The sequence below is a fragment of the Cannabis sativa genome, chromosome 8, assembly GCF_029168945.1.
Source record: "Cannabis sativa cultivar Pink pepper isolate KNU-18-1 chromosome 8, ASM2916894v1, whole genome shotgun sequence".
In the NCBI taxonomy this organism is placed as follows: Eukaryota; Viridiplantae; Streptophyta; class Magnoliopsida; order Rosales; family Cannabaceae; genus Cannabis; species Cannabis sativa.
This window is the reverse complement of record NC_083608.1, coordinates 40,784,780-40,809,387: the sequence shown is the minus strand read 5'-3', so window position 1 is coordinate 40,809,387 and position 24,608 is coordinate 40,784,780. Positions and strand designations below refer to the sequence as shown.

The 24,608-nt window shown below is 29.6% G+C and overlaps 2 protein-coding genes across 5 annotated transcripts; both read left to right on the top strand.

The window, feature by feature from the left end:
• Positions 1–239: 239 nt before the first annotated feature.
• Positions 240–5,002, top strand: LOC115699255 (probable beta-1,3-galactosyltransferase 2). Of its 4 annotated transcripts, none has more exons than XR_004008314.2 (12): positions 447–893; positions 1,716–1,812; positions 1,913–1,986; positions 2,066–2,283; positions 2,388–2,451; positions 2,907–2,979; positions 3,108–3,228; positions 3,417–3,504; positions 3,600–3,725; positions 3,816–3,925; positions 4,009–4,461; positions 4,669–5,002. XR_004008314.2 is itself a non-coding variant. In XM_030626569.2 (11 exons), exons 1-11 carry the CDS (start codon positions 784–786, stop codon positions 4,155–4,157), a joined length of 1,230 nt encoding a protein of 409 aa, XP_030482429.1. In that variant the 5' UTR covers positions 240–783; the 3' UTR covers positions 4,158–4,522. The 4 variants fall into 4 exon arrangements, 2 of the variants coding, with proteins under 2 accessions (XP_030482429.1, XP_030482430.1); XR_004008315.2 differs by having other exon boundaries at positions 4,656–5,002; XM_030626569.2 differs by lacking the exon at positions 4,669–5,002 and having other exon boundaries at positions 240–893; positions 4,009–4,522.
• Positions 5,003–17,149: 12,147 nt separating this feature from the next.
• On the top strand, positions 17,150–19,005 carry LOC115701090 (autophagy-related protein 8C-like). The gene is made up of 5 exons (XM_030628785.2): positions 17,150–17,305; positions 17,829–17,884; positions 17,969–18,021; positions 18,481–18,599; positions 18,695–19,005. The coding sequence occupies exons 1-5, from the start codon at positions 17,269–17,271 to the stop codon at positions 18,787–18,789; spliced, it is 360 nt and encodes a 119-aa protein (XP_030484645.1). The 5' UTR covers positions 17,150–17,268; the 3' UTR covers positions 18,790–19,005.
• The last annotated feature ends 5,603 nt before the right edge of the window (positions 19,006–24,608 follow it).

The following is a 24,608-nucleotide window of genomic DNA, read 5'->3' as shown; positions in this document are numbered from 1 at the left end:
AATAAATACTTACCTGTGAACAGCAATGACAAATGGTATGGGTTTCAACTTTTAACCATGATCTTTGTACTCTAGTGTAAATTCTTTCGATTATTATTATTATTATTATTTATGAGTATTAATTTTGTTTATGAATGAACTTGAACACTGAGTTCCAGAATAGTTGGAAAAAGAAAAGGCTTGAACACATGGTACAACAAGTTCGACTGTTAAAGCTTGGTCTTTTATACAATTATCCATGTGACTATCATTCATGAGAACATGGTGTCTCCCAAGCTAGAAGACCCCCCCAAAAAAAAAAATTAAAAATTCAGAAAAAGGGAACATTGTTCGGAGGAGGGGTGTTTATGTCTCTTCAGGAAATGTTAGTGAATTTAATAAGGAAGGTCTGACAAGGACAGTTTGGTAATTTAGCTGTAAGAAGTGAGCGGTTAAAGAGTCCTCTCACTTCTGTTCAAAGTCTCTTACCTGCATAGAAGAGTTTCTTCTAGTGAGAGAAATTGTAGAGAGAGAAAGAACAAATTACAAGGATAAAGAAAGGAACAAAACTGCAAACTTTGAAAGGAAAAAACCAAAAAACTGAGAGTTATATACCTTACTCTGCTCTGATTCTCTATACCTTCAATCTTGTTTAGGAGCTCACTTTCAGAATTGGATCCTTTTTTTTTTTGGCCTTATCTGATTCTGGGGTTCAACAAGTTGGTCATGTTTTTCTGAATTGTGTATGGCTTTTTGCTGTAAAATTATTTGACTTTGGAGCTAGAAGTGAATTTTAGGAGGAAGATGTCTTGGAAAAGCAGAGTAGAGAAGCCTTCAGGGAGCATTATACCTAAAAAATGGGCTCTTTTTCTATGTTTAGGCAGCTTCTGTGCTGGAATGCTCTTCACCAATAGGTAATTATTAGTTCTTAGTTCTCTTGCTTCTAATTTATTCATATCGTTAGCAAGTGATCATTTGTGGGTTTTGGTTCTTGGGCTAATTTTGTATAGGAATATTTGGAATGAATTAAAGCTTTGTTGACTCTACTGTTGAAGTCAATTAACGAAGCCTTATGAATTATATTTTTATTTTTTAAGATCTATTGTTCATGATTGTTTTTATTATTTTGGTTTTTAATTAGTGCCTCAATTTTTTTGTATGTGGCTCCTCTTTTGTCTTTATTTTTAATTAATATGTTGGAAAATGAATTTTTGATGGGGTTTTCATTTATGGGATTTCTGTTCTCAATTTTGTTATTTCAGAGCATATGAATTCAGGGCCTTCTTTATTACTTCCTGTTAAGAACACTGTTCTAGTCTTAATGTCTGTGCCCATCTTCTGCAAACTCAATCCTCATTTATTTGGATCGTAAAATGAATTTTGATTACATGAGTTTTGGACTGGTAATATTTGCATAGGTTAGAGTCTTGATTCAGACTCTACTTACCAGAATTACCAAACCAAAATCCTGATTAAAATGATCTCTCTCCTTTTTCATCTAGTACTATGTCGTTTTGTAAAGTAACTGGTTTTATAAGTTTTAAATTTGAGTCATATTTTATTGTTATCTGACCACTTTTCACTTTTATTATCAAACTTTTGCTTTCATGATGTTATCAAATTCTTGTCTTGAAAATTACTGTTAAAAGTTTGAAATTGTCGTACTTATATTGTTGAAAAATGTACTTTTCTAGTTTGGGTGATATAATTTAACGATGATTTTGTATTGAAATTAGGATGTGGAACGTTCCTGAAACTAAAGATATTACAAGAACAACTTCAGTGGAAGCTGAAAAACTGAAACTAGTCTCTGAGGGTTGTGGTCCAAAATCTGTGAGTATCTCATACCTTTATCGTATTCTTACTTTTAATAAGCTTGTCATTTTTTTTCTTTTGGTTTTTTGTTTCTTTGGTCTGATTTGCATCGTTTTAGCTGCATCAGAAGGAGGTAAGGCGCGACCCGAAAGACATTTACGGGGAGGTTTTCAAGACTCACAATGCAATACAGTAAGTTACACTGATGAAGTATTAACCTTAGATATTCTTTTGAAGGTGGAACTCAAAATCATGTTGTGTTTCATTGCAGAACGTTGGATAAGACCATTTCAAATTTAGAGATGGAGTTAGCTGCGGCAAGAGCAGCACAAGAATCCATTCGCAGCGGTGCTCCCTTATCGGAAGACTTAAAAAAGACAGGGTCATCCGGGAGTGGGAAGAGAAAATATCTTATGGTTGTTGGTATTAATACTGCTTTCAGTAGCCGGAAAAGAAGAGATTCAGTTCGTGCTACATGGATGCCACAAGGTTTATATAATACTTCTTCGCATTAGCTTTTTTGTGGGCCAAACTTATGCTACCTTGCTTATGTAAATCTGTCATCTGATCTTTCTGATAAACATTTGAAATAGGTGAGAAAAGAAAGAGGCTTGAGGAGGAGAAGGGCATTATCATTCGATTTGTCATTGGTCATAGGTGAGTGATTTACAATCTAGTAATGAAAACTAAGGTCGTGTTTGGTTGGAAATAATGGAGTAGAATAGAATGGAAAGGAATCATTTTCATTTTTTTTCCTTTGTTTGGTTTGTATTTTAAAGTATTGGAATGTCATTCCAATGAAATTACTTTTCCACCATTTATGTGGAATGACTATTCCAGGAAAATACTTTTCAATGCAAGATGAGAATTTTTTTTTATCAATCTTTTTTATGTATTTTAAATTTTATTCAACTCCATTACTATCTCTATTCTCATTCCCATTCTTATTCTTGTATTTCTATGTCAATCTTGGCCATTCTGTTTGTTAATGGGGGATTCATTTGTTTTCACATTGTCACAAGGAAATTTAATTGCTGATGCCTTTTATCAGTTGAAGAATCTGTCCAAAGTTATCAATTGAATCTCACAATTTTCTTTTTCTCCTCATTTAGTGCCACATCAGGGGGTATTCTAGACAGAGCTGTTGAAGCAGAAGACAGGAAACATGGAGATATTTTAAGACTGGTAATTTTTCTTCTTCTTCTTCTTCTTCTATATTGTAGTTCTCCTCTTGATGCTACACTTGTTGTAAATTCAGTTTGGTATTATTTTCAATCACTCATAAAGGAAAATATTAAAAATGTTATGATCAGGACCATGTTGAAGGTTACCTTGAATTGTCTGGCAAGACAAAAATATATTTTGCTACTGCCGCTGCTTTGTGGGATGCTGATTTTTATGTCAAAGTTGATGATGATGTCCATGTAAATATTGGTGAGTCTTCTTCTTCTTCTCTATTTTATTTTACAAGACATGTAAATTGTCTGTTAATTCGCATCTCAAATATAAATTTCGGATTATAAACATCAGTATACATTGCCATGTAAAACTTTCTTATTGAATTGATTTGTTATGTAATATTTGTCACACTAATAAGTTTATCTTGTGTAAAATTTTCTTAGCAACACTTGGAGAAACGCTAGTCAGACATCGGTCAAAGCCTCGGGTGTACATTGGATGCATGAAATCTGGTCCAGTGCTTGCACAAAAGTGAGGGGGATTTTCTCATAGTTGTGCGTGTGTGTTTTTTCTTATCTTCTTATAATAAGAAAAGTTTTATTAACTCAAAATCTTTTGTCACACAGAGGAGTGAGATACCATGAACCTGAGTACTGGAAGTTTGGTGAAAATGGAAACAAGTATTTCCGTCATGCCACGGGACAGCTATATGCCATCTCAAGAGATTTGGCTCAGTATATATCAATTAACCAGTAAGCTTATTTAAAATTCTGTTATTGGAAACTTTTATAAAACAATTATTAAGATTTTGACTCTTAAAACATTTTTACTATGTTTTTCAGGCATGTCCTACATAAGTATGCTAATGAGGATGTCTCTTTGGGATCTTGGTTCATCGGACTTGACGTGGAACATATTGATGATCGAAGATTATGTTGCGGTACTCCACCTGGTAAGCCATCCATCTCTTAGAAGTTATATGACTTGCATAGATCTTGAAGTACACTGTGCTTATGTTGACTATGTTGGCTGTAGACTGTGAATGGAAGGCCCAAGCAGGAAACGTCTGCGTTGCTTCATTTGATTGGACCTGCAGTGGGATTTGTAGGTCGGCTGATCGCATCAAAGAAGTCCACAGGCGATGCGGAGAGGGTGAGAATGCTTTGTGGAGTGCTTCGTTCTAAGAGGCAAACTCTTTCGCTTCTTCCAGCCTCAGGAAGGATTTTTCGAGCTCCTAGTACAAAAGCATATACACGTATTTTTGACTTTACTTTTTTAATCTTTTTAGTTGGGGTATAGTAAAATTGTACTATCACATATAGAGAGGGAGAGAGTGAGAAAGAGAGAGAGAGGGAGAGGGAGAAATATGCTAAATGGGACCACCTTCATTTTAGTATAGGAGAATGGCCATTGTAACAGCCCAAAATGGAAGCAGAGGTAGAGGCTGACAACCACAATTCTATTCTTTGAGGCTTGAAGAGCCAATTTGTAAGTTACAGTTCTATTATGGCTTATCAAGTGCTTAATAAATACACATATTTGTGGGGGACTCTTACTGCCTTTGGCGTTTTTCCTTTTGGGAGTAGTATACATCTATATCTATGATGGAAGCATTATTTTTGTATTGAAATCTCTCTTTCTACCATTTATTACATGACACAAGGAATCTGACTCTGTCACAGCGCCATGTTTTAGATGCAGAGAGCACACAGAACCACCCTGCAAGCATCACTATTTAATGCTCATGCTCTATTTGAGGTGCTTTGTGATTTTGGTAAGAGATGCCCTGAAATATGAATAAATTTTATACAGTTTACAGACATGGCTAATAAGCCAACAGTAAAATCATGGAGGACAATATTTAACTAGTTTATACCTCTATTTGGTTTATGTCTTTATCTCTCTCTCTCTCTTTGGGCCACAATGTGTTAAATACAAAGAGACAACCTTTGAAGCAACGCCGTACAAGTTAGCTGAGATTTGACTAGTTTTATTTATTCATTCATTTTTATTTTTGTTACATGGGAAAGTAATCACACTCTGTTAGATAAAAATGTTTTGTGCTAGTTTAAAAGAATTGTTCGATAGAAAAGAGAACCTGTTTAATATGAATAGAGAACACTATGTTTATGTGTTTCGCACAATTATAGGTGCATACCAATATGAAGAAAAGAAAACATAACAAAATTGTTTATGCATGTATTTGTTGTTTAATGTTTGGGAACCTTTTGTTTTTTCATTGTCAAACCCAAGCTTCAAAATCTGGAGTTAGGTTTGTTGTGTTTTACACTAGAGCTCAGATAGTAAAACTTAAGTACAGTATATACAAGGGAAGACTGGAAAAAGAAACAGAAAGAACATGTGGTAAAAGAACAAAACAAACACCATGTACATTATAAATATCATACCCTGGTTTACACTTGCTCAATCTGTAATCTTTCTTAATGTCAAGTGACTTGAGGGGAAGAATAAAAGATTACACAATATAGTTATTGTTCTACTCAACAAACTCATACTACGTGACTCAAAGAACCAAAAACCAGACCTTATTTTCTTTCCCTCAAACTCTGAAATAATGCACAATACTAAGATTTACGTACAAAGTTTTTTGTGAAACAATATAAGAAAATTCAATTGTTTTCTCATCAGTCACTAACTTCAAGTGACAAAGAATAACTAGGCTGTGGAACATGAAAACTGATAATTATTAAAGAAACATCAAAAACAGTGATAAAGCATGAATCTTATTCTCAAAGTAAAAGAGGTAAAAATAAAAGAAAAAAGATGTTACCTTTGTAGACGAGGAAGAGGATGAAGAAGATGATGTGAAAAGAGAATGAGTAGAGAAGAACAGTGGCACGTGATATTGGCACGGCTCAATCAAAAAGCAGAACTCAATCAGTTTCTGAACTCAACTTTCTTATTGAACCGGACCAATATCCCGTTAAACTGATCCATTCACCTTCTTTATATGATATATACATATCTAATATATACACAGCAAGAAAGATTAAGAAAACAAAGCAAAACACAAAGTTAACGTTACAAAAAAAAAAAAATCAAAGTTGTTATATGGGAAGAGAATACTGCTGCTACTGCTATATAGTAACCTTGAAAACTTGCATGTATATATATATTATATATGTATATATACAGTTATTATCTGTTTTGTTTATCTCTAGAGGTGTGGTATGGTATGTATATATGAGTAAAGATATATATACATATTTTGAATGAACTGACAGAGATAACAAGAGTGAAGAAGGCTAGCTATAAGTGGGAGAGGCCATTGGGTGAAGAGTAGTACATATAATAACAGAGAGCAGAGAGAAAGAGGGAGAGAGAGAGAGAGAGAGAGAGAGAGAGAGAGCGAGTGAATGTTTTTTGAATTGATGAAGAAGGTGATAGTAATAACCAATAACATGAGAGAGAGAGAGAGAGAGAGAGAGAGAGAGAGAGAGAGAGAGAGAGCTGGTGTAGGAGGGTGTGGTAGCATTGAAGAAGGTTGCATTAAAAATTTCAACTACCAAACGACAAAGGAAGTTGGGGAACATTAATTCATGAACAAGGTACAAGAATCGTGAAAGAGCTGCTCACGGGGACAAATCTGGAGCTTTTAATGTCATATTTATTTTTACGGATTGGATGTTTATATATAATTTATCAAAAATAATAATATGAATATAACATAACATAACATCATGGCATGGAGGAAGATCATGAGATCTCTCTTTCTCTCACAGCTTAATTGATCATACCTTTCCTTCAAATTTTTCATAGAAGCAGCATTTATTTATCAAAACTCACAGAGGGAGAGAGAAAAAGCAACTTAACTTATTCTTTGTTTTGAGTCTTTTGGTAAATTGGTATACCCTTTTGCCCCCCTCATCAAATATCATTTCCTAGGTTCACTGCTTCAAACTATAGCCTCTTTCACTCTTATTATCATTTTTTTCTCCAACTACCACTGCATTTTTTCTTTTCTTTTCAATAAATAGTACCCTAAAAACACACTCTTCTTTGCCGGCAATTCTTTTGGAAATAAACCTCATTCCTTTTCAAATCTCAATATACATATAAATTAATTTACATTTTTCATTTATGACAGCCATTATAGTAGTTCAGTCAATCTCTCTATAACCTGGTCAAGTCTTTGGTTAAAAGACTTGACCATTACTCACTCACAGCGCTTAGTCTTTACTCATCTCTCTCCAATTTCCTTTCTTTATTTCTTCCTTGGAAAGAAGAAAATAAATAGTTTCATTAGGTCTTTTAGCAAATGTTCCATAACTTAGATTTGAAAGTTGAAACAAACTACTTTTTTTCTTTAGCGTTGTTTTGAATCAACAAAAATTAGTTTTATACATATAAGAAGAACATAAACAAGGATTTTTTGTTTAGTATTTGGTTATTGTGTAAGAGGAAAAACCTTAAAGCTAATTATGATCAAGTTGTGCTGGTGCAGTAGTCTAATTATAACAAGAAGAGAGTATTTTTATGTGTTAGTAATTATTGTCATAACAAATTTCTTACCTGCCATACCATTAAATACAGTGTTGTAGAGAAAGAAAAAAAAAGCATCATCATAATTTTTGGCATGCTTGAGTAATTAAGGAAAAGATTCTTCTTGCTACTTCTGTACTGTGGCCAACGTACGTACACATTCTTTCCATGCCCTATACTTATTTCTCTTCTCATATCACATTACCCAAAAAAACTCCAAAATTCTCTAACTCATTATTATTAATTAATGCCTCTAATAGAGACTACTTCGCCTAAACAATGTGCAAAATGCTTACTTACTTTATAAACATGGTATAAATAGCAAAACTATATGTAGAGTTTTTATTTATCAAAGATAATTTTAGCCTTTTCAGATTTTAACTATACTTGTCAAGTTATATATGTGATTAATCTAAGATAATCATATTAGCAAAAACAAAAAAAAAAAAGAAAAGAAAAAAGAAGAGGAGAAATATATTTGTACAATAAATTATAATTAATACGGTTCAAATCCACAAAGTACAACCTCACCTACCCTATATATTCTCGTATTAATTCTTACTTGCACTGGTATAATGTATATACATAAAACAGGGGCAGACCTATACCCCTGCAACTTGCATGCTTGACTGGGATTTTTATTTTAAAATTCTAAACTTAATTACTAAATATTATTTATCTGTTTATATAATATAAATAGTTATGTGTTGTCGAAAGATAAATGATAAAGAGAATCATGTGTTGAACATCATAGGGTGCTTATAGCTATGCACTTGTCGGAATATTTTTTTTTCTTTTTTTCTATAATGGTATTCGTTATAGTTATAATATCATTTCTGTAAATTTTTAAAAAAATCTTAATATTTTACAATACCAAAAATAGAGTTTCTGATATTCTAGTTTACCACTCATGTTTAAAAAACTTCAAATCTATTTTCGGCACTGGAAACTATTCGAAATTTTTTAAAAATTTGCAGAAATGATGCTATAATTATGACAAATACAATCATAAAAAAAATTAAAAAAAAATATTCCGAAATTATTTTCAGGCACAGAGATTGACTAAGAGGTTGTAATAGGAAGTTGACGGTAGCACTCCTCTAAAAAGAAATTTATAAGAATAGCATCATGTTAAACCATCTCCAATGTAATATTTAAATTTTGTGCTAATTTTGGCACAAAAAATAAATTTGTATTATATTTAGCCCACTATTTACAATTGTAATGAACAAATTGTAAAATAAGTAAAAAAATAATAATTAATTATATTGACAGTTATTTGGTATTTTATTAAGAATACATAAAAATTATTATGTTTTATTGTTTAAATAATGATAATATAATAATATAGTAAATAAAGATTGTAAAGTATAGTAAAAGTCAATAAATCATAATAATTAGTAGCATTATGACAAATAAAAAATAATATTTATTGTGAACCAAATTTAGCACAATATTATATCTTGTGCCAAATTTAGCACAACTTTAAGTATGTGCAAAATTTAACACACATTTTAGAACACCATTAAAATAGTAATTTTTGTTAATTAAGTGTGCTAAAATATAGCAATACACTACCCTTTTAGCACTTTTTTTATCAACATTTCTATTAAAGTGCTATAAACTTTGGAATTATTTCACAAAAACATAAAAACAACAAAAAAATTACAAAAATACGGTTTTACGGAATTTTAAATATTTTTACGATTTTTTTTATTTTATTTACATAAATTACAGTCTTTTTATGTTGTAATCTTGTTGATTTTTTATTATCTATTTTTTATTGTTATTTTGATATTATTTTTATGTTACTTTTATGTAGTTTTCTTGTTGATTTTATGTTGTTTTCGTGTTATTTTTTGAAAAACCGTAAAAATATATATATATAAAAAAAAAACATTCTTTGAACATAAAAATGTAAATATTTTACAAAAGATGGTGTGTTATATAATTATTCCATAAATTTTTACCATAAAAATATTGAATTTTAATAATAGTGTATAATATGGGCCAAATTTGGTACTTGCTATATTATATCAAATTCACAAAATTTAGCATTTTTATTTATTCTTGTGCCACTCCTTATTGTAATTGATAACGTTTTATATTTTATTTATATATTTAATATAATTATTATATTTAATAGAGTTCTTAAGAAAAAATAGAGTTTTCATATGCTTTCAATAAAAATTTAAAGCTTTTGTTGACTTCCTAAGTGAATTTTACACATATAGCATTGAAGCACAATTGTCAAAATAAGGGTTAATTATAATATTAACTGATTTTTTTTTTGAACAAAATTTAACATAAATTTTACACTATATATAGTGGCAAACACCCCAAAAATATAATATATTATGGTTAGTATATTTTAATAACGGGTTTCACATAATTTTAAAATAAATATATCAAATCAACTATACATTTTTTGCTTAATTATGAAACCTCTTTATCTTTTTGTTTGTGAAGACAAAAGATCTTATTAAAATCTCAAAAGTAAACTTAGTGGGATAATGTTAGGGCTTATACCCTGAAAAGTCTATGAAGACATTTCTATTTATAAATATAAGTAGAACACACTATTACAAAAACCAGTTTTTTTTGTCAGTTTTAACGTCATTAAAATTACAAAAACAACGCAAAAAATTAATGTGCAAACTTTGTGTCAGTTGAGAACATACGCTGAGTTTGCGTCGATTTTGGCAATAATTTACGTAGTTTGTGTACTGACGCTAACTTGCATCAGCGCACAACCGATGCAAAAAATGCATTTATGAAAAAAAAAATAATAAAAAAATAAAACTAATTATGGGCTTCAGCCCAATACACTTAAAAACCTAATAATCATAACTCTCACAAAGTCGTCCCTTTCATTCCACAAACTCTCTCTCTCTCTCTCTCTCTCTCTCTCTCTCTCTCTCTCTCTCTCTCTCTCTCTCTCTCTCTCTCTCTCTCTCTCTCTCTCTCTCTCTCTCTCTCTCTCTCTCTCTCTCTCTCTCTCTCTCTCTCTCTCTCTCTCTCTCTCTCTCTCTCTCTCTCTCTCTCTCTCTTGCGCATGTACCCTCATCACAGCTGCCTCGACCATGATATTCGCCGGTGAGTTTGTAGCAGATCACGACCTCTTCCTCGGGATGACCACGACCCGCGTCGCTCGCACCAACTTAGGGTATGGTCTCTCACCCATTCTCTCTCTCTCTCTCTCTCTCTCTCTCTCTCTCTCTCTCTCTCTCTCTCTCTCTCTCTCTCTCTCTCTCTCTCTCTCTCTCTCTCTCTCTCTCTCTCTCTCTCTCTCCCCTTATCTTCGTTGCTAGCACTCTCTCAGTGCCTCTCAATTTTTGCAAGTGGTTGGTGGCTCGCGGTCTAAGCAACGATGGTTGCTGACAGCTTCTCTACAAACATTTGATTTGTGCATTACACAATATACATCTGATGATTTTTATATGTTGTGTAATATTTTAGGTCTGGGTTTTGATTTGTGTTTATTTTTATTTTTTATTGTGCTTAAATTTGGTTTGTATGGGCTCAGATTGATCTAAGTGTTTTTTTTTTGTGTGTCTATTTAGTGTGTCTGTTATAAACAGACGAGATAAGTGTAAAAATTATTTTTTAGAATTATTTGTGAGTGTTGAAAATCGACAGAAATAATTTGGAATGTCGATTGGTAAACGACGCAAATACAGACATTTTTTTGCATTTACAGTATACACATCAGTTGGGGAAACTGACGACAAAACTTTTAATGTCAGTTAAAAACTGACAAGAAATGTACTTTTTGAAGTAGTGACATTTTCATGTATGCTTGGATGTTAAATTATTAATATTTAATATTGAATAATTTATATATAAATATCAAAAAATTCTTTATTCATACATGAAGTTGTGACTTGTATTGTACTAATAATTAAGATCACTTAGCCATGAATAAAATAGTCGGCAACACATTAAAGTTATAGAATTTTTAATCAACAGTTACTAGTACAGTTCACTGATTCTCATTATTCGGTGCAAGCAATCTCGATTCAGATTGCTGATGTAGTATGACATGGACCTATATGTAATTAAGTTGTCTTTATCAAACATGACATTTACTATAAAGATCTAATTTATATAATACAGATAATCAATATTAGATTGTCCTGAATCTTGGGTAATCATGAACTCATGGTCATGTTATTAGTTTTTTTTATTCATTCATTAAAGTTTCTCAGTGATTCTCACAACTTTTATTTTGGAAATCTAATAATATGGATAGCTTAGAATATGATCTACAATTATGGAATCCTAATTTTCCTTACGGATCGAATGTTGCTTCCTTTAAGTGTTCATTCTAGAGCTAAAAAGTTGTGCACAAATTTAAATTAGATCTAAATTATACTTTTACTAGTGAATTAACAGTACTAAATGATAAAAAAAAAGTAATTAGAAGGGTAAAATAGTAATATGACCAAAATTAATTACGAATCGATACAAGGAGGCCTAATCACTGGAATTGATTATATCAATAGACACTACAGTAAAACTCTATTAATATAATTCTATAATTACTAAGAGTTTAATTCTATATTCATCATTATGGAGTAATCATGGAATTAATAAACAAGATTATTTAGTTTATGAGATTCAATAAATAATCTAGTTTATTGCAGCTTAGAAATATAGGTCCATAGTTCTCAGATCACCACCTTGAAACATTATCAAGGAAAGGGATAGAAGTTGTATATTGATGTTCAGAAAATATATTTTGATTTGTCAAAATAATAATTATTTATATTGTAATAAATAATTTATTTTTAAATTTATTAATTAAATAAATCAGGAAAAAAATAAAAATTGTGTGAACAAAAGACACCACCATTGTCTGGTTAAGACAAAGGTGGCTCCACCTATACTGTGGTAAGACACAGTGATAGGCGCCCCTAATGTAGGGATATCCCCACTGGATTTAGTTTTGGGTTAATTAATTTAAAATTAAATATTTATTTATATTTAAATTTAAAAAGTATTTATAGATTTTTATAATGGTTGAGATGTTCCTATAAAGTAGTCGGAAGATTCTCTCAATTGATAATTAAATATTTAATTCAAACCTAAATATTTATTTCAAAATAAATATCTATAATAAATTTAATTATAAATATTCATTCAAATAATTAAATATGACTAAATTTATTATTTTAAATTTAAATATTTATGTAAATAAAAGTTTTATTGGTTTTAATATATATCGTATACATCTAAAAATATATACATATTATATTTAGGAAGCCTAAAAAGGATTAATCTTGATTAAATTTTTTTCTATCATCACCACTTCTAAGAGTTCTTACTCGTGTGTTGAAAATAAATAAGAACACAATATACAATACATATTTTAATAGCCCACATTATTCTTTGTGTGTGGTGGAAGATTCAGAAGACTACGGTGTGAGTTCTTCATTATTATCCGAGGATACAACTTACAAAAAGAAACAAAGGATACCCTGATAGGATTCGAGAGGTAAATTTTTTTTCAACTATTTATTAAAGATTTAATATATATATATATATACATATGGTGATTCTTAGGATGTGATACGATGATAATCAAAAATTATTATTCCATTTCGTACCTAATTTAGTACTACAAAATTAACAAATGTTATTAGAGCGATTCTATTATGGATATATATTAAAGGCTAATTAGGATTTTTGCCCCCTGAACTTTGACATGTACCAAATCATGCCCCCTGAACTTTTAAGATCATTGAAAATGCCCCCTGAACTATTTAGATTGTTGGATTTAAGTACTTTTTCCAATTTTAGTAAAAAGGCTAATTAGCAATTTTCCCCCTCGAACTTTGACATGTACTAAATTATGCCCCTGAAATTTTTTAGCCGTTAAAAATTCTCCCTGAACTATTAAGATTGTTAAGTTTAAGGACTTTTATCTAAATTTAGTAAAAAAAATTTAACATAGACGAAATTTCAAGGGGCATGATTTAGTACATATCAAAATTTGAGGGGCATGATTTGGTAGATATCAAAGTCTGGGAAGCATGATTTAGCACATAAACAATCACTGAAACAGTAAAATTGAATGAAATTAGATAAAAGTCCTTAAATTTAACAATTTTAATAGTTCAAGGGGAATTTTTAACGGCCAAAAAAGTTCAGTGGGCATAATTTAGTACATGTCAAAGTTCGAGGGGAAAATTGCTAATTAGCCTTTTTCCTAAAATTGGAAAAAAGTACTTAAATCCAACAATCTAAATAGTTCAGGGGGCATTTTCAACGATCTTAAAAGTTCAGGAGACGTAATTTTGTCGCTAAAAATTAAATTTTAAAGGTTAAGTGCAAGCAAAGCGATAATTTTAAGGATTTTACCGTAATTTACTCTATAAATAATGTAAAATTGTCATTTCTCTACAAATTTTAAAAAAATTTATTTACTTACATAGTGCACCAAACACGAGAATTGTATATAACAAGAGCCCGTTTTATTAAAAAATGAATAGTAATATTTTCACACCTTCTATAATGAGATAAAAATATACAATGAAAAGTGATATTTTTTAGAAAAATTACTTCATATACTATTTTTTTTTAACTTTTTTTTTTCAAATTTACGGTTTGGGTTTCTAAAGTGGTTTTAGCGCTAGTTGTAATAGGAGTTTCTACACGATTTTTTGTTACAATTTAAGTTGCAACGCTAGTTGCAATAGGGGTTTCGGTGTAGAATTTCGTAAAAATGCAAAAAAAAAACTATTTTAAAGTGTAAAAATAAAAAAACCCCTATTATTGATGTATTTTTTTATTGATCAATAACTAAATTAAATACAGATATTCAAATTTTTCTTTTTAATGATTTTATATTTTTAAAATTAATATTTATAATTAAATTTCATAAAAAAAATAATAATAATAATTAAATTAGTTTTTCCATTGAAAAGTGTTGGTATATATATGTATCTTGTGTATTATGTAAATATAGTGATGTTATCTTTGGATAAACTAAGTGCAAAAAAACGATATTCTATGGCCATTCCATTCGCTCATTTATTTTATTTTTTTTTTAAATGAGAATCGAACTTACACACAGACGGATCTAGAATTTTTTATTTGTGGGGGCTTAATTGTTATAAAAATATTTATTATTCACTTTACATTAAAATTATAATTATTTTGTGGGAGTTTTTTACTATTTTGTTGTATAATTATTTAATTAAATAGAAGATATTTAATTTTTTTTCACATTAACTTTTTTTTAGTTGGGGCTATTGACCCTACACTCTTATTACTGTGTCCGTCACAGCTTACAAATGCATAGTTTAATATTCTCTAGGATACAAACAAAATACATTCAACTTATACAATTAATTTCTGCAAAAAAGAAAAAAAAAAAACTTATACAATTAACGACTCCAATTTGAAAACATATGGGATCTCGAGTTACGAAAATAATATTATAAATTGCCAAATTTTACTCATTATATCTTCAATTACAAATGAAACAACCCATCATGTCATGATATAATTTTCACATTAAAAGAAGTTTGAAAGAGATATGTATGGCTTCAAATGAGGCTTTACAGGAAAGTGTAGAACATGGTCCATACGTACTTAAAGAGATTTAAAAAAAAAAAGTAAACTATCTAAACTTGTGCCAGCATAATAGCATAATAACACATTTACGAAGTATGTAAAACCTTGACCTGTACTCTTTAGCCATGGCAACACATCTTCTCCTAAAGCCTGGATTAACCTCTTGAACCCTGTACAATTCTTCTCTGTCACCTCTAGTACTCGATGAATGAACTGAGTTTATGCACAATAATTTGGCCATGTTTATATTAATTATGGCTTATATCATGTAAACGTAAAGAGAGGTGTGAAGCCTATTTATACAAGTCCACAAACATGGAGACTAATGTGACGTGTTCCTTCTACTTTACACGTGTACTTTCTCTTTGTGGTTGTAGTATGTATGGACGAAAGGTCTAATGATATGATAGGTCATAAGCTATAACTTAAAGAAATGCAAATTAGAAGTTGTTGAAGAGACTGGACATCAATTGGGCCCTAGTTAAGCCTTCTCCAACTTTCTCCAATCGTAGATAACCTTATGAAAAAGAGATCTCATTGGGCCTGTGGCCCGACTCTTCTTTCTTAATGCGGGCTTCAAACTAATTTGAACCGTACACATGGCTTAACCCATTAACAGGTGTTTTCCAACTTTTATACATTATTTTCACTTTGTTTTTGTTTTTTTTTTTCCTTTTATAAATTATAATTGGAAAGATTTTTTTTCTTCTAAACATTGAAAAGAATCTATCATTTAATTGTTAAAAAAAACTAAAAATTATAAGGGATTTTTTCATAAATATTGAAAAATGTAGTGGAGTTTATTTTTATATAGTATAAATAAATAATGAGAAAAATATGGGATTAAAAAAATAATTAAAATTTAAAATATGAGAAAAAAAATAATAAATAAATTTAATAAAACCTGTAATAATAAGTTTCGCCAGAAAAGTTATTGGTGCCGAAAAAGTCATCGGTGTTGGAAAAGTCACCGAAAAAATTACGGATATCAGAAAAGTTATTGTTGCCGGAAAATTCACCGTCGCCAAAAAAATCACTGAAAAAATCACCACAAGTAGATGTCTCAAATATAAATAAAAATAGAATCGATTCTATAACATAATGAATAAAAATAAATAACTCAAACCGGTTATAATTGAAATATAACTGGTTCTGTAACATAATGAATAAAAATAAAGAACACAAAATAACTCAAACCAATTATAATTAAAATAGAACCGGTTCTATAACAGTGTTATAATGAATAAAAATAAATATCACGAAATAACTCAAACTGATTATAACTAAAATAGAACCAGTTATATAACATAACACTACTACAAAAATGGTTTTTCTCGATATTTTCAAACAGTCGTTTAAAGTATTCCCGTCAGTTTCTATAACTGTCACCTATACGACCGTCGCAAAACGGGCAGAATATGCGATGGTTCAAAACCGTTGCGAATGTGAAATTCTCGACGGTTTAAAACTGTCGCCGATAACAGGTCGTCTCTCAGTGTTAGTGTCGTCCTAGCAGAGTGCTTTTCCCGTTGGTGCTCTTTCCGATCTCTAGGCATTTCACCACTCCACCGGAAATTCCTTCTGCCCCTTCCATACTTCAGCTTGTTAGTTTCCACTGCCTGTCTAGGGTTGAGCCCTGCGATTTGACGGCGGACTTAAAAAGCCACCTATAGACGCTTTAAAATTGTGCCTTATAGTACTGGGTACAGTTTTTAGTTCTTTTTAGCGACAGTTTTTTTTCGTCGTTACATTAGAAAAATAGAAAAAAAGATAAATTTTCTGCAATTTTTTCCCAACATTAATTTTAAATTTTTTTACAAACATGTATAGTCACAATAATTGAAAATTAGTTATAAAAATAAATCTAAATTAAATATTATTTTTTGGGAAAAGAAAAGTTCCTTTAAATAAAAATTGAAAATTAGAAGAAATTCAGGATTCCTTTTTAATAAGGCAGTTTCAATTTCAATTTCTCGAATTCTAGGCCCTCTTTTCGGGATCTTATCACTCTTTCTCTCTCTTCCTTGGTTAGTTTTCCCTTTTTACCCTTTTAATTTTCGAAGCAAATTTTCTTTTCTGTGTCTTTTATGGTAATTTTGTTATTCTTCATATAAATGTCGAAGCATTGATGATACCGAAACCTAAACCCTGATTCTTTCTTCCTTTTGTTCTTCGTTTTCTAATTCCTTCCTCGATTGCAGAAGCTTTGCCATGGCCAAAAGTTCGTTTAAGATGGAGCATCCTCTTGGTTCGTACTCTCTCTTTTTCATTTTGAATTTTGAAACGTGATTTACCTTTCAATTTTAGTAATTAAGAAACGGTTTCATCCAGAAGATGATCCTTACTTGGGTGTTCTTTTGGATTTGATTTGTGGGTATAGATGCTTTTAGGGCTTGAAATATGCATCTTTCCCAAATTTTCATTTTGGGTATTTTTCTTGTGTTTGTTATTCTGGTAATTGTTTAATATTTTTTGCTGCTTAGAGCTATATTTGCATATGTATATAAAATGTGTATTTATATATAAGTTTATATCAAATATGCTAATGAACAAAATTGTTATTGAAATGCTTCAATTTTATGCAATATAATGCTTGTGAGGTAGAAAATTGTAAAATATATCTGCAATGTGTGTGATATGCAATGGGTTCAATTTTGATTGTTATCTTCTTTAAGCACTGAATACACTCTTGTCATTTCTCTTGATCTGTTTACTTCAGTGTATAAAAATATTTATTGAAAGTTCAATTTTTTTTCTTTCTTCTAAACCAGAAAGGAGGCAAGCTGAAGCTGCTCGGATCAGAGAGAAGTATCCAGACAGAATACCAGTGCGTTTTCCCTTTTTTATTTCTGTGTCTTTTAACCAAGACCGCTAATTTTTGACTCTCCTGTAATTTCTTGCGTTGATGCAGGTAATTGTAGAAAGGGCTGAAAAGAGTGATGTGCCCGAAATTGATAAGAAAAAGTATGAACAAGTCTATGCTTTTTTTTTTGTTGAGTTATATCTTGTATTCCAAAATATTTGTTCAATCATTTGTATGGAGAATCGGATTCATTGTTTAGTCCTTTCTGGTTACTTGTTGGAAACAATATCAAAATGGACTCTCTTATGCAAAATAATTGGGTTTTGCTTTTGGTTGTTCAGTATTTTCTATTTTGAGCATTGGGAGTTGTTTGCCATGAGGGATTGGACTAGTCTGTTCTTTCCTTAATATGACTTTTGTACTTGTACCATTTATAATTGTTAGTCATGGCTATGCATTTGTGAAATCTGTCTTAAAAATTGAGTGGCCATTAGAGATTTCCACTGCAACTTTCACAGCTTCAGTCTTCTATCCTTTGTTTTCATCATATGAATTCTATGACTGAGTAATTGCATAAGTTGATAATTAAATCTTTTGTGTTGGATTGTTTGTGACTCTAGGTATTTGGTTCCCGCAGATCTGACCGTTGGTCAGTTTGTGTATGTGGTCCGCAAGAGGATCAAACTCAGTCCTGAGAAAGCCATTTTCATTTTTGTCAAGAACATTTTGCCACCTACTGGTGAGATTGATTTCTTTGTTTAGTTGCTAATTTTGTTAATAGTTATATTCTTTTGATTCGTTCATGAGTTAAACTCTGGGATCTTTTGGTTGCAGCGGCTATGATGTCTTCAATTTATGAAGAAAATAAGGATGAAGATGGTTTTCTTTATATGAGTTACAGTGGTGAGAACACATTCGGGCTACTGTGAAACATTTGGTGAAAGCCACATGGTCTTTGTGAATATAACTGGGGAAAGAAGAGAGTAAAAAAGTGTGGTGTTTATAAATTCTCGTTGGTCTATCTGATGTTTTTAGTTGCGAACCACTTGATTGAGTTGGCTACCTTATGTTTATTTCAATAATTTGGTAACTTCTATTATGTTGGTAACCTTTTCAGTATATATACTTGACTTTTCAGCTTCTTACTGAATGCTTATGCTTGGATGTTCTATAATCCATTCCATCTGTGCACTAACTTTCTTTCTCTCACTCAACTTATCCGGCTTTTTATATATACCTAACTTGTGTGTGAAGACCTCAATTCTTTCTTATTATTCAAAACTTACACTTTAATATAACAAGGGTGGACTTATAAATATGGAATCATCTCCAGTTTGGATTAAGGTGGCGTTTAGTTGGAAGTAATGAAATAGAATAGAAGGGAAATAATTTATTTTATTCTTTTGTTTGGTTGCATTTAAAACTATTGTAATATCATTTTGATGGAATGACCTTTTCATCATTTTGGTGGATTGACTATTCTATTTTAAAAGGAAAAGAAAGATCATTCCAATGCAAAATTTGAAAAAAAAATTAATAATTTTTTTATGCATTTCTTATTCCAATTCCCATTTTCATTTCTATTCCTATATTTTCATTTTTCTCAACCAAATGCCAACTTAAATTTTTTTCACTTAAAAAATGTTTCAAATATTACACTAAATAAAGTACCTTATTTTAAAAAAATAAAAATAGAAAAATACTTAGGATTATTTCAAAAATACACTAAAACAACAAAACAAATTACCAAAATACGGTTTTGCGAAATTTTAAATATTTTTACGAATTTTTTATTTTATTTACAGAAAATACGATCTTTTTATATTATACTCATAGTAATTTGTTGTTATATGTATGTTATTTTTTGTTGTTGTTTAAATGTTATTTAAATATTATTTTCATGTTACTTTTATGTAGTTTTCTTGTTGTTTTCGTGTTATTTTTATAAAAAACCGTAAAAATGTAAAAAAAAAAAAAAAAAAAAAAAATTAAACATAAAAATGTAATTTTCTTACAAAAAATAGTGCCTTATGTAATTATTCCAAAATACTTTGTTTGAAAATATTACAATTTAAATTTAAACACATTTCACATATCTAAAAAAATATTTTTCTATTTCATTTTCTTTTACTCAATCTATACACCTATACAAATATATATATATATACTAGGTGGTTGTTACGTGCCAAGCCACGTAGTGTTAGTTTTATTTAATATTTTAGTTTTTTATTTTAATTAATAATTAAAATAGTATAATTATTTGAATGATTTGTTTTATAAAAATAAAATATGTGTCAGTATATTTAGTAAGTAAAACATAGTTGTGTTATAATAATATAAGTTATTAATAGTAAAATGTACATTAATCTTCTAACTGAAAAAAATTCTATTATTTCATTTCATATCTAATAATAGCTACACAATTATATATTTATAGATTTTCACATTCTTTGCAAATTACTAATAAGCACCAATAATATTTTCATATTCTAATATTTTTCAACATTCTCCTCTTGGTGGTAAAATTAAAAATAAAACTAAAAATAAGAACAAACATATAAGATAAATACTAATTACAGCCCATTTCATCTTCTTTTTATTTTTTTTAAGCTATTTTATCTTTTCTAGACATTTTATCTATATTTTTTTAAAAAAAAAATAAATAAAAAAAAATTATTAATATTCTTTTTTAAGATAAGTTTGTTAGAGAGATATGTGGCTAAGATGATTTTTTTAATTTAAAAAGAGATTATTAATATTTAAAAGATTGTTTGATTTTTTGGGTTTATTTATTAACGGGAGATCAAACCTGATCGTTAAATTTAACAGAATATTCTTTTATTTTTAAGTATATTCTGTTAAACCAAGAAATGCCGTTAGATAGACACTTTTAATATATAAAGATATAAATGAGAAGTATGAGGCGGTGACGTGACGGTCTAAAATCTCTCTAACGCTATTTTTTTTTTCTCCTTAATTCTCTCAATTTTTTAATATTTTATTAGAGCATAAACTTACAAAATATTTTACTATTATTTTAATAAATTTTTTTATAAAAACATCTATCTTAAACTAATTATTTTTTTAAAAATATATAATAATAAATATAAATTAAATTAATAATATTACAATTAAATAATTGTTCAATTTATATATCTATATCTATATATCTCTATAAAGGAGAGATATGAGGCGGTGACATGGCACTTTAAGATCTCTCTAATGAGTATTATTTGTTCTCTCTTTTTTTTTTTAATTTTTTATTAGCTTCGTAAATATTGATTAATTTAATATATATAATTGTGAAATCTAAATTATATTTATTCAGGTTTTGGCTTTTATTTAATTTTTTTTTTTTTTGAAATTGATAATTCTAAAATTTAAATTATATGGTCACGTTTTGTTTTTTTTTTATATGGCAACCTTTTTGCTTTTTTTTTTTATTGTTTTTTTTTAATTAATTTTTTTTTTAAAAAAAATCTATATCTATATATCTATATAAATGAGAGATATGAGGCGGTGACATAACACTCTAAAATCTTTCTATAAAATCTCTCTAATAAGTATTATTTGCTCTCTCCTTAATTCTCTTATTTTTTTAATTTTTTATTAGCTTCATAAATATTAATTAATATAATACATATAATTGTGAAATCTAAACTATATTTATTCACGTTTTGGCTTTTATTTACTTTTTTTTTTTTTTTGAAATTGATAATTCTAAAATTTAAATTATATGGTCACGTTTTGCCTTTTTTTTTTTTTTTTATATGGCCACCTTTTTGATTTTTTTTTTTTTTTTAAATTAAACTTTTTAAAAATAATTTTTTATCAAAATTAACATATTCAAAATAATATTTTGGCCACGTTTTGGCTTTCTCTTTTTTTTAAAAAAAATAAAAAATAAAAAATTAATTTTTAAAAATGATATACCATCACTTAATTTTAAAATCTGTACATATATATGTTAAGTTAAAAAAAAAAAATTCATACGTTTTTTTAAATGCTTTTTATTTTATTTTTTATCATTTTTTTCTATCCCGATTCTTTATATATATCCTATATTATTTCTCTAAATTATTTTTAAACTTTTATTTATCTAAAATATTTGTAAACCTACTTATCTATTTTTGTATTTTTATATCCTAAATTATTTCTCTAAATTATTTTTAAACTTTTATTTATTTAAAATATTTGTAAATCTATTTATCTATTTTTGTATTTTTTTAAAAAAAATAAAATTAAACTCTATATACACTACCTTAAATCCTAAAACTCTTCTAAAGCAAAAAATAAAAAAAAATAAAAAAAAATACAAATATATATATATAATGAAATACTTAAGTAACCCTAAACCTAATTATATATATATATATATATATATATATATATATATCATGTTGTATGCTAGTATTTACACATATTTGTTCTTATTTTTTCAAAAAAATATCTATAACTAAATTATGTACCAATCCTTCACAATTTTTTTTTTGAACAAATTAATAATTTCAAACTTAAATATTCAAATTAATTTACTGTGATCATGAATTTGTTTTACAAGATGTACTAAAATTAAATTAAAAATATTTGCAACAATAAAATTTATTATATAAATTTTATTTGAATTTGAATTTTAAAATATTATAAATTTCAAGATATTTTTTCTTTCAAATACTTTATCAATTTCTCCTTAATTTTTTTTTATTCTACTTTAAATTCCATATCAGTTTTAGAGTAAATGGTTGATATGTGTATCAAGTAGTCTCCTTTGTGCATCGAGTTGGCAAGGTTCAAATCAAACATCACATTTGAAAGTTGCCATATAGAATGCGCATATTTACATCTGAAGAGTGCATGTCCAATAGATTCCCATACTCAGGAACAAAGCGAGCAAGTCGAATCAGTAATGACCTTTTGTCGAACCAAAGAAGTTGCAACAGGGAGAGCATCATGAACTACTTTCCAGGTAAAGATTTTTACTTTTTGTGGCAGATGTAAAGACCAGAAGAACTTCCACCAAGCTTCGTGCGATGTCGAGGGAGAAGAGTCTACAACAACCTCCAAAAAAACAGCTAAATGGTAGCCTGTTTTGACTATATAAATCCCATAATGATCATGATGCCAAATCAGCAAGTCATTCCTTGGAAAAAAACTTAAAGGCAGGGTCAAAATCGTCTCAACATAAAGATATGTTCCATTAGCGTTCTTCGGTGATTAAATTGGCAACCAGTCCATTTGGAGGAACTGAATACCGAAGAGGATTGAAAGAAGTGTGACCTAGTATCCACGAGTCTTTACCACTCCAAATTAACCTTCCTTCTCCAACTTTCCAACGGAGTCCAACAGTTAAAAGTTCTCGACCCCATAAAATTCCTTGCCACGTAAAAGAAGGTGTACGCCCTGATTTTGAGTCGAGGATATTGGAATTTGAGAAGAAATGACTCTTCAACAACTTACTGAGTAGAGAGTTTGGAGTTTGCAAAATCCGCCAAGCTTGTTTCGCTAACAAAGCTTAGTTGAAATGAACGAAAGAACAAAAACTCATGCCACCATCCTTTTTTGTTTTACAAAACAAGTTCTATTTTCTCCCATGAATTTTAGATCCTTTTGCATTTGAACCCCACCAAAAATTAGCCATCATTCCTTCATGTTGCTTGTAGAATTTCAAGGTTAGTCGAAAACAACTCATGGTATATGTTAGAATGGATTGTACTACAGCTCTAAGGAGAACCTCTTTACCCCTTGCTGAGAAAATTTTCTCATTCCAAGTGTGCATTAATCTCTAAATTTTTCCTTAACATTACTAAACAGTTTTGACTTATCCCTTCCTAAGTAAGCTTTCATGACATTCCCTAATCGGCATAGCAAGCTGTCGATGAAATAAAACTTGAGTCGCTAGAGTTGTATTGGGTGAGAAAGATAACACTGACTTATCCGGATTGAGCAATTGTCTAGAAGTACGGTGATAGATATCCAGAGCACGTTTAATGCCAAGACATGAGGATTCATTGGCCTGACAGAACAAGAGAGTATCATTTGCGAAGAACAAGTGTGAAATTGAAGTGCGCCTCGTGAGAGAGTACCCATTCAACATACAAGCATGTTCTTCATGTTCAAAAAGTCTTGAGAGACCTCTGAACAAATTAGAAACAGGTACAGCAAAAGTGAACAACCTTGACGTAATCCTCTAATGGGTAGCAACGAGCCTATAAGCTCACCATTCAGCAAATCCCATTTTCTCATAACTTTTTTTATTCTACACGATCAAATGCTTTGCTCATGTCTAATTTCATAGCGGCAATGCCATTACAACGTGTAGTTTTGTTTTTAATCCCATGCACTAGTTCGAAGGCTACCAAAATATTGTCCTGGAAAAAATGCGCTCTGAGCCTCAAAATTAACAGCAGGAAGGAAGAACATGTTTAAACCTTAAAACCAACACCTTTATTATGAGTTTGGAAATAATATTGCGGGAGCTGATGGGCGGGAGCCTCATACGCTGGGACTTTTTAATTTTCAGAATGAGAGTGATTATAGTTCGGAGTACATCCATAGGATCAGCACCTGAGAATACTCAATACCACTTTAGTAACCAAATCATCAACAATGTGCCAATTTTGTTGGAAAAATATAAACCCCAAGATCAATTTGTATATAACATAGAACACAATAATAAGATATAATAATTAGGTATGTGTACCTGATTGATCCATAGCAATTATCTCTGTTTGATCCACAACAGTTACTC